Below are 10695 nucleotides of genomic sequence, written 5' to 3'. Positions count from 1 at the left end.
CTCATTGTATATGATTGTGACACTTCTTGACAACAATAATACTAAAAATTTTAATGGCAAAATCTTTTCCCTCACAATACTTAAAAGGAAAAAGTACTCATTAATGGCTTCGGATATTAACTAACACCAGAAAAAGTCAAGAAAATACTTAATTTCAAATTAATGACATTCATTTTCTGGTATACATTGTTCATAATTATTAATTATTATACAATTTAGTAACTAAGAGGCCACAAGTAAATCTATCACGACTCAAATTTTGAATCACCTCACTCATTTTTACTCTTTAAAATCAAACAGTCAATAATACAACAAGTCCAAATTCATGAAAATCAATTCTCTGTATATATTCGTCTTGTTTCGTCTTGTTTAGGTACATTATTTCGAGGATATATTATAAACAAACAATTCATACACTAGCTATAAATAATAAATATATGTTTATCCAAATCTGCAACCTGCTATTTGTTCTCTACGTAAAAGTTGAAAAGGGACAAAATAGTAGGGATCTATACAGGAATATCCAAGAACATTGGGGATGATACTGCAAAAATAATAAAAGTAATAAAACCATCTCATTTTGAGCTGTCTGTCTCCCTTTTTCGACATGAGAATTGAGACGTCAACGAGAAAGTAGTTGATAGATTTAGCAAAGAAGAAAGAGATTCGAATATAGTGAGTTTGAAAGTTGATTGAATCTTCAATTTTTCATCCCTGAATCACATTGCCTTGAGATCAGCATTTTCATTGGTAAAATTATGTTCACATCTTCATTAGTTATCTTTTTTTAAAAATAAAAAAAAAATTATAATTATTGTTGAAGTTATCTATTTGGTTGCTGGGGGATGTGGGTTAATGAAATGGGGAAGAATTCGAAGGGGAAAAAGAGGGGAAAGGTTGAATCTTTTTTTTTTTTTTTCTTTTTTGAGTGATCAATTGGATTTGCATGTTGGTTGAGAAAAAAAAATTTAAAATAATAAGTTATTCTGTTAACCTGAGATTTGGGTCTTTTTTTAATTTACTTGGTTTCCTAATTGTTCATTAGTAGAGTTAATGGCAATTCATGGTTCCTCTTTTAGATGTTCAACATGGAAATAAGCTCTGATTGTACCAACTAGTTGGGGTTAAGTCTTCATCATGTCGGTATTCTTTTGATTACTTCTGGTGTTTTCCAGGAGTTTTTTTGTTTATCTCGAGATTTGTATGTCAATGCAAGAATAGGTGTGAGATTTAGAGAACGTCTAGTTTTAGAGAGACCATAATTTGTCTTAAACAGCAAGTGTTATCGAATAGTGGAAAGAAACATGCCCAGATATACCATATTGGATAAAAATGATTCATGTCGTCAATCCCAACTACTTTGGATTGAGGCTTAGTAATCGTTGTTGTTGGTAACACATGGGGTTCCCATGATATAATCAATTAGTCGAGAGAGATTGATCCTTAAGTGCCCGTAGAGAGGAAGCAAAGCTACAGTTTGACCTTTCGAGTGTCATAAAAAGCAGTTTGGGTTATCCTGGCTGGAAATTTTGTGCTATGATTTAATAGTTTTCAAATGCATACCTGAAGAGATAATGTTGCTGAAAGCCCTATTGTCCTGCTTATGTGTGGTTTTCAATTTTTAAATGACAACTAGTTTCATAAGCTCTTCATCAAGGCAGGGGTTTTATTTATTTCCTTAAACTTGGATGCCTGGAGCTACTTGTTTGTAGTGATCTAGAGTTACACACTTACGCTACACTTGATTGACATTCAATGTGTTCTTTCAACCATGTATAGCAAAATGATGCTTTTGGTAATGGCTACCCAAGCTAGAGGAGATGCACTCTTCAATCCAATCTTCTATTCCATTCTATTTGCTCCTAAATTGAACTAAAGCCTATAACAGGATTCCTCAAAGTTTGATCCAGAATTTGTACCTGTCCACCAAAATGTTTTGACCATTGCCAACACTATTCTGATGAAATACAGAAGCTAGAAATTCAAAACAACATCCAACTCCAATGCCATTGGAGTTTCTTCTTAATTACAGGCCCCAAGTCAGACCTATGCTTCTTTGTTTTACACAAAACGGCATAACTAAAGAAAAGCATAGCTTCCTGTTGCAAAGTTAGGAAATTATTTTTTTATCCATTTGATGAAGTTGTGATACTATATATTCTTATTTCCCTTGTTGTTCTTTTTATTGTGGGTCCCTCTCCCTAAAATGGTAGTGTAAATTTATCATGAAAGAGTGGTACATAACTACATATAGCCACAGGCAGATAGTTCAGACTTTGATTTGTAACAAGCTTAGTGCTTTAATCAATTGTTGGATTCCCACATGTTGTATGCAATAACCATTTAATCTTCTTTCCTGAAACGAAGAAAAAAGAAAAGAATTGCACAAATGAGAAGATGGCAGTTCTTTTGGAATATGTGTCTTGACAGCTTTTGCAAATTTGAGGGGAGCATTCATTCTTCTTTGCTCCTCTGCTGGTGATAAATATGCTCCTTCATCTTTTCTTCCTCCACCCTCCTTTCGCTTTTAGTATCCTTAAATAAAACGTCCAAGATTCATGTGGTCCATTTCCGTACGTGCTCTTTCTTCACCTGCTGCAGAGGCAGCGAGCTTTTCCAATTTGTGTGTAACTTTTATTCCATGATTCGGTGTGATATTTTTGTATAGTAACATGAATGTTAGCAATGACTCTTAGTTCCTCTTAATATTTGGTTGGAAGACTGGCTTTTATTAATTTGTCTTTAGTATAGAAATATTTTGGACTTCTTGTGAATTTTGCCTCGTGGTGTAATGAGAATCGATCACTGGATAAGTTTACCATTGTAAAGTTAGATTCTTTTTCAATTTGACTGCTTATTTGTTTACCTTTTTCTTTTCTTCCTTTTTTGTTTTTCTTTTGTCTGGTTTGAATTGGGGGGGAGAGGGAATATAAGTTACTTCTAATTTATCTTATATTGATTTAAATTGGTAATTTTATGCTCTTACTTTTGGAAACAATTGTTTTCTTTGTTTGTTTTATATATTTTACCTCTATTTCATCATTTAGCAGGGATCTTGCGTGCTTTGCTATGGCAAATTCCAAAGGGCCATCTAGCATGAGACATATGATGTACAATGGAAAGAGCTCTTTACTGCCTCCTAAAAGTCCGTTTCCTAGCACATGTCCCTCGTATGTTGATTATCCCCCTAGTTCTGCAGTCACCCAAAAGGGCATCTCGAAATGCAGAGATGGTTCACACCATCAGCGTACTTCTTCTGAAAGCTGTCTTATAGAGGAGCAACCATCTTGGTTAGATGATCTTCTTAATGAGCCGGAAACTCCTGTACGCAGAGGTGGCCACCGGCGTTCATCTAGTGACTCCTTTACATATTTTGATGCTGCTAATATTGCAAACTTAGATTACATAGCGCAAGATGATAACAAATTCAGAAATATAACTCCTGTCGCTTCCTGGGGATCCCAAGACTTTGATTATTACAAAGATGCTCGGCATGCCACATTTCATGTTGATCGAAACTCCTCTAACCAACAAAAGAGTAGGTCAAGGGATGCGTCTCCAAATGCCAAACCACATCTCCGTGGTTTTCCACCTTCTAGGGAAAATGTCAAGACTCAGAGCTTGGGATCATCATTTCTTCCACAAGAAGGAGAGAGGCCCAAATCTGCAGGAAGTGACAAGCAGGATTTACTTGAGTCTGTCACTCCTGATCCAAAGGGATCTGGTGAAAAAAAGGATTCTTCTCACAGTAAGAGTTCTGCATCAGAAAATGACATGAAACGTGCAAAGCAGTAAGTGTAACTATCTCAGCAACCCGAAAGGACTTAGTTGGGAAGTGAATACAAGTAGTTTCAGTTTGTTGATAGTTGCAAGAAAAGATAGTTAATATCTAAGATAATTCTTTTTTTCTGTTTTATAGTATAGTTTGTTTCTGTTTCCATTGTTTGTCTATTGTTTTACTTTATTTTCATTGCATGCCCGTACTATCAGTTAACTGGATGTTTTGGTTAGTTGGAGGCTTTGATATGAGATCCATAAATGGTATTCTAACTTTCACTTGTAAGTATTTTTAGCATGTTATAACTTTTCTTCTTTTTTTATTGCTAAAAAGCAAATAAGGTAAATATTTGGATTTTAGCATGTTATTTTCTTCTGAATCTTTTTAAAAATGCAATAATAATAACTATTGCAATTTTGAGGTTTTAATGTTCTAAACTTTGATAATATTATACACTGAACAGGCGACAGGCCTATGGCCAATGCTGTAGGCTAGTCTGTGCTCTTCCATTTTTTCAAGGAAAGCCTATGGTGTCCGAATCCTACCAATCCATAGATAGGGCAGCCCGGTGCACATAACATCCCGCGTTCACGCAGTGTTCGGGGAAGGGTCGCAGCCTAAGGGGTGTGATGTAGATATCCTACCCTAATGCAAGCATTAATGATTGCTTCCACGGCTCGAAACCATGACGTATAATAACTTTACCAATCCATAAATGTTAACAAATATAGGTGGATTTAACATTTAACAACATAGTCATTCATTTTTTTGCTCTTCATCAAAAAATATTAGTCATTCATTTTTATGCTACGGAAATGTGTCAGAAACATTTCTTCTTGTCACCATCTCAACTTTCTTGACCTTGTTCTTTTTTTCATCCTCTTGTATTTCCTGGACCCCTTTACTAAAAGTAACCTTCCCTACCTTCAACAATTCAATATAATACTAAGACAATCCATATCACTTTTCCTATTACGTGATTTATACTAGATAAATTTCACCACTATTGATGCATTTCTATTTGTATTTAGCATACATATCTAGCTAATTTCAATGTAGCAACTTACTCAAGAATTTTTCTTAATCTTTGCACCAATCAAATGGTCATCTGTCATCTAACTTGATAGAGAGGGAGTATTTTGATTTTTAGGTGTGGAAGTATATGTTTGGTCTACAATGATTTTCTCTTTTATTATGTGATTTGCCAACAGACGCTTATCTGCTATTCGTATTGTTTATTTGGACATTATGCAGTGTTATTTACCATATTGAAGTTTACTAAGACAAGTTGCCATGTAATGCAGACAATTTGCTCAACGTTCACGAGTTAGGAAGCTTCAATACATATCTGAACTGGAAAGAAATGTTCAAGTTCTGCAGGCATGTATCTGCAGAAGCTTGAAGTAATATACAGTGATAAATGGATGTATGTTGTTATAATTGCTGATTTGATCACTGTTTTGATTCCAGGCTGAAGGTTCTGAGGTATCCGCTGAGCTTGAATTCCTTAACCAGCAGAGTCTTATTCTCAGCATGGAGAATAAAGCCCTAAAGCAGCGCTTAGAAAACTTAGCGCAAGAACAGATGATTAAGTATTGTAAGTCTCTTCTTTATCTGTTATACTTTATTGCTGTACCTTCTATTTACAATGCTTGAATTGGTGTTACAAAGTTGAATATGCAGCTAATATAATGAGTCTAAACGACATAATTGGAAGTTAGGGTTATCATGAAGTATCACATGGATAATGTTCTCACGGTGAATAAAAATCTTAAAGTAAGATTGGTTTTTGATTCAGATGAGCTGGGAAAGTGGGTGTTGTTTTCCTAAAACTGGAAATACATCGTTTGGAGCAATGCTCGACTTCATTAGCAAATGACTTGTTTTCTTGGAGAAATGGAGATAATTAGTGGTAATTACAGAAAACATACTTTTTTTTTTTTGGTGGAAAAAATGATTATCCTGGAAATCGCCAACTTTTTCTGTGAATTTATGAATTTTGTTTAGCTTTTTTAGGAGCTGCATATGCAGCAGCTTGCTTTATTATTAATGTCTATCACTTTGGAAAGAATAAACATATCTTTGTTACAAAGGTGCTTTTAACTGTGGAAAACAATATTGGAATTAATACAACAACATACCTAGTATTATCCTACACCGTGGGGTCTGGGGAGGTTAGTGTGTACGCAGACCTTACCCTACCTTGTGAGGATAGAGAGGTTATTTTCAATAGACCCTCGGCTCAGGAAAGCATAAGCACCACATTAATGAAAATATAGACAAGAAGGAACAGTACCAAAAAGCCATATAAAAGCAGAATAAAAACAACAAGACAGTAAGGTAATCAACAATGAAAAAAAACAAGGGTTAGTCATAAAAACCTACTACCAACAGAAAGCGAGACTGCATACCAATACTACTGTTATGAACACTCTAGACTATCTACTCTACTACCTTAATCCTCGACCTCCATACCTTCCCATCAAGGGTCATGTCCTCGGTTAGCTGAAGCTGCGCCATGTCTTATCTAATCACCTCTCCCCACCTCTTCTTTGGCCTCCATCTAGCTCTTCGTAGGCCCTCCAATGTCAACCTCTCACCTCCTCACCGGTGCGTCTGTGCTCCTCCTCCTCACATGACCAAACCACCTAAGTCGCGCTTCCCGCATCTTGTCCTCAATAGGGGTCACACCCACCTTGTCGCGAATAACCTCATTTCTGATCCTATCTAACCTGGTGTGCCCGCACATCCATGTCAACATAATCATCTCTGCTACCTTCATCTTCTGGACATGAGCGATCTTGACTGGCCAACACTCAGCCTCATACAACATCGTTGGTCTGACCACCACTCTGTAGAACTTACCCTTAAGTTTCGGTGTCACTTCTTGTCGCACAAAACACCGGAAGCGAGTCTCCATTTCATCCATCCCGCCCCAATACTATGTGTGACATCTTCATCAATCTCTCCATCCCCCTGAATAATACACCCAAGGTACTTAAAATTCCCTCTCCTAGGGATGACCTGCGAGTCCAGCCTCACCTCCCCTTCCCCTCGTCACTGAACTTACACTCCAATTATTCTGTCTTGGTCCTGCTCAACTTTCCAGAGTCTGCCTCCATACCTCTAATTGCGCGTTCATACCGTCTCGCGTCTCGTCAATCAATACAATATCATTTGCAAATAGTACGCACCACGGCACCCCCCTGGATGTGGCGCGTCAGTACGTCCATCACCAGAGCAAACAAAAAAAGGCTGAGTGCCGACCCCTGATGCAACCCCATCATAACCGAAAAATGGTCCGAGTCCCCACCCACCGTCCTCACTCGGGTCTTTACTCCATCATACATATCCTTAATCAACCTAACGTAGGCAACAAGTACACCTCTAGCCTCCAAACATCTCCACAAAACCTCCCTCAGAACTTTATCGTACGCCGTTTCTAAGTCGATGAATACCATATGCAAGTCCTTCTTTCTCTCCTTATATTGCTCCATCAATCTCCTAACAAGGTGAATGGCTTCTTTGGAGATGACCAAAGGAGATATTGGAGTTGAATCAACCAAAACTTTGGTGCTTCTTGGGAGATGACCAAAGTTATCTGCTTTTCAAATGGATAACGTAACTAGGTCAAAGTTTTTTAAAGAACTAAGCAAACATTTTTCTCCGCTCCAAAAATATCATTGGCTTTTAGAAGATGCTCAGACATAAGAGGCGTCCATCTTTTGTGCTTCAGGCCTTCAACATTAAAAATTTTACCTTCGTAAAACAAAGAGAGCAAAAAAGAAATGTGGTTACCATGCTTTTATCATTATTGATTAATGGGGTTAATTGTTGGCTTTAGAAAGTTTATGTAAAGTGCAAAATCTACCTTTACTAAAGAGCATAAGGGGATACTGCAATCTGTAACCATAAGAAACTCGAGTATTTTGAGTTGGGAAGAGGGTAGAGGGGCGGGCCCATACTCCCCGGAGTCACAGGATACCTCACAAAGTGATGCCGAGGTCTCAAAGTGGGCCCGGAGGCGATTTCTCCAATATCAGAAAAAGAAAAAGAAACTCAACTAATTAAACTTAAACTTTTCAGAGCTTAATTGTCATGTTGATTATGGCTGAGGGACTTTCGTAGTTGAATTAGTTATGCACTTCAAATAGGAAAACCTGTTTTGTTTTGGGGGTAGTGGTGACTAGAAAGCTACTAGTTACTATAGTAGAAAGTTAAATTTTATTCTGTGCAGTGGAGCATGAAGTACTCGAAAGAGAAAGAGGAAGACTACGAGCATTATATCAGCAACAGCAACTGCCACAGTCACAGCAGCAACAGCAATCATCTTCCAGCCGTCGGCGCAGCACTAGTAGGGATCTTGATCAACAATTTGCAAACATCTGTTTGAAACATAAAGACGGTTCAGGCCAACTTCACATGTGACTCTGACTGTAGCTAGGACGTAAATCACATCTTCTTGCTGACTCTCCCTCAGCTGAATTTTTCCTGGCGAATGACAAAAAGCATGGTCAAGAAGAGCTCTTGTCGTCCTTGTGCTCTCTCTCAGAAGCTTTGCCTCCACCTTCTGGCAGCGATTCTAATTTCTATCATAGTATGTATCCTCTCAACTTTGTTTGTTAAGCGTAGTGATTGATCTTTTTATGTGCGCCTGGTGGTCAGTGCTAGGGAATTCGCATTTGTGGCAGTTGACTCACCTGAGGTGGTTAATTCCAGCATGATTTCTCATTTGTATGTTGTAAAATTTCCCATCTATTGGTTCCACAATTTTGACCTTCTCAGGTGCATTTTCATGAACATTGACTTGTAAGCATTAATGGTAGAGCTCCGTCGGCTCAATATTTCCTTTCTACTTTAGGCTATGAAAGCATTTGTTTCTACAATTGTTATTATTACTTAATTTCACCAGCTTACTCTCAACTCTAGAACTACTGTATCAAATAAACGTCATAAACTCTAGACGTGAATAGTATGCAAATAAACAAATGGGAGTCTAGTGCATGCATGATCTAGCTGAATGTCCAATAATTGCCAAATCCCAATGAAAACTGTTGAGCTCAACCATCCCAAAAACATTCTTAACATGAGCGGACAATATCCCTACAACTCAATTATAAGTAATTAAACTCAAACACCCATACAAGTTGGATCAAAGCAAATAGTCAATGCAAGTCCAAACAAATCACATAATGACATGGAATGAGCTGTGTGTATTTGTCATATATGGCTAGCGATATAGCATAGGGGTTTGACATTATGACATATATATATATATGGCTAGCGAATGTAATTGGTTGCGACTGCGACGACAAGGCGTTGGCGGAACGAGTTGCTGAGTGAAGCCGGCGTAGAACACTCTTCAATGGTCGACGAAATTTGCCGTCTTTCAAACGTGAGAGAAGGGGATTTATAAAACAAAAAACTGCATTCCCCAATTGCGATTTATAAGTCGTATTTATCAAATACGATTTATAAGTCCAGAAAATTCCTTATAAGTCGCACGTATTCAACAAATGGGATGTAAGTTTTCCAGCAATACAATTTTCAAGTTACTAAATACTAACGACATCTCCCAAACTTTGCATATTTATGAAAAGTTCAAAAAATTACGTAAGATAGAAGTAAGGTTTGTGTATATTCTACCTTTTCCAAATTTTACGTATGAGATTATACGTGATTTTTTATTGTTATATCTGTACAGTGGTCCTACCCTTTCCGCACTTCTTCAAAAGGAGAACAACAAAAGTTTGGAATATATAATAACTTATGTGGCCCAATGTCTGAGGTGAAAGAAAATTTAAAGCCTCTTTGGCCAAGCTCCTAAAATCAGCTTATTTTGAGAAGTATTTTTTTCAAAAGTACTTTTTTAAAAAAGTGGTTTTGGTGAGAAGCAGTTTGTGTTTGACTAATTAATTTGAAAAGTACTTTTGAGCACTAATTAGTGTTTGGCCAAGCTTTTGAAAACTACTTCTAAGTGTATTTTTTTCAAAAGTGCTTCTTAGAAAAGTGCTTTTGGAAAGAAACTACTTTTTTCTGCTTCTCAAAAACTACTTTTGTTTCTCCTCAAAGGTATTTTTTTTCCTTCCAAAAGCTTGGCCAAACACCTCAATTTTTGGTCAAAAGTGATTTTGACCCCCAAAAAAAAAAAAAATTAACCAAAAAAAAAAAAAAAAGCTTTTGGCCCAAAAAGAAGTTTGACAGTCATAAGCTGTGTATATTTATATTATTGTCAGCTCACATCAAAGATGAAGTAGATGGTACTTGCATGCCAAGTTATGAGACTAGAAAAATAATGTTTTTAACTTTGAAGTCATAGTTGGTAGACAGGCTTGTTTCTTTTATCATATAAAAATAAAAATAAAGCCAGCTGCTACATTATTGCAAGCTCACTCCATCGAAGCCCACAACAACTTTGGTCAGAACAAGGAGATTTAAAATATAGTAACAAATAAACAAAAAATCAAGGGAACTAAATTAATTTTGACCTTGTATATATACTAACGACGAAGGGAATTTTGTTGTGCCCCTAGCTCCACCTGTCCAAAATTACAGGTCTACTTAAATAATTTTATACATAAAGACGTTACTCGGTCTCTGGTAGCATCTTAAAGGACTCAAGTTGTTTACTAGCTAGTAATCTGTTCTGTTAAATAATAATTAATTTTAAAAAGGATTTGTAACCAATAATTAGACTTGTAGAGCAAGTATTATGTAAGTTCCATTACTCAGTGTATTCTGAATCACATCATCCTTTCTTTTTCTTTCTATACACAAACGGACAAAGCAAAAGTTGGTAGCGACATAGAAATTTCTGAAACTGCTTCCTTAGTCTGATAAAAGCATACTGACACCAGTCTCTGTCTTATTTTAAATTTTTGTATTCTAATGTCAGTAAATATATAAGTAGAGTTAGA

The 10695-nt window shown here is 36.6% G+C and overlaps 1 protein-coding gene across 3 annotated transcripts; it reads left to right on the top strand.

Moving 5' to 3' along the window:
• Window positions 1–495: 495 nt before the first annotated feature.
• LOC107771515 (uncharacterized protein At4g06598-like) lies at window positions 496–8633 on the top strand. Of its 3 annotated transcripts, none has more exons than XM_016590895.2 (5): window positions 496–750; window positions 3051–3791; window positions 5083–5158; window positions 5249–5375; window positions 8016–8633. In XM_016590895.2, the coding sequence occupies exons 2-5, from the start codon at window positions 3070–3072 to the stop codon at window positions 8204–8206; spliced, it is 1116 nt and encodes a 371-aa protein (XP_016446381.1). In that variant the 5' UTR covers window positions 496–750; window positions 3051–3069; the 3' UTR covers window positions 8207–8633. The 3 variants fall into 3 exon arrangements, with proteins under 3 accessions (XP_016446381.1, XP_016446379.2, XP_075104707.1); XM_016590893.2 differs by having other exon boundaries at window positions 598–675; XM_075248606.1 differs by having other exon boundaries at window positions 605–750; window positions 3048–3791.
• The last annotated feature ends 2062 nt before the right edge of the window (window positions 8634–10695 follow it).

The sequence above is a fragment of the Nicotiana tabacum genome, unplaced genomic scaffold (genome assembly GCF_000715075.1).
Source record: "Nicotiana tabacum cultivar K326 unplaced genomic scaffold, ASM71507v2 Un00002, whole genome shotgun sequence".
In the NCBI taxonomy this organism is placed as follows: Eukaryota; Viridiplantae; Streptophyta; class Magnoliopsida; order Solanales; family Solanaceae; genus Nicotiana; species Nicotiana tabacum.
Note: the sequence above shows the minus strand (reverse complement) of the source record. Positions and strands in the feature narration are given on the sequence as shown.

Bases quoted from the DNA above. Each gene is read 5' to 3' on its own strand.
- LOC107771515 (XM_016590895.2), top strand. From the start codon at position 3,070: ATGGCAAATTCCAAAGGGCCATCTAGCATGAGACATATGATGTACAAT. The intron at 3,792-5,082 runs GTAAGTGTAACT...CATGTAATGCAG, and splicing joins GACATGAAACGTGCAAAGCA to ACAATTTGCTCAACGTTCAC. The intron at 5,376-8,015 runs GTAAGTCTCTTC...TATTCTGTGCAG, and splicing joins AGAACAGATGATTAAGTATT to TGGAGCATGAAGTACTCGAA.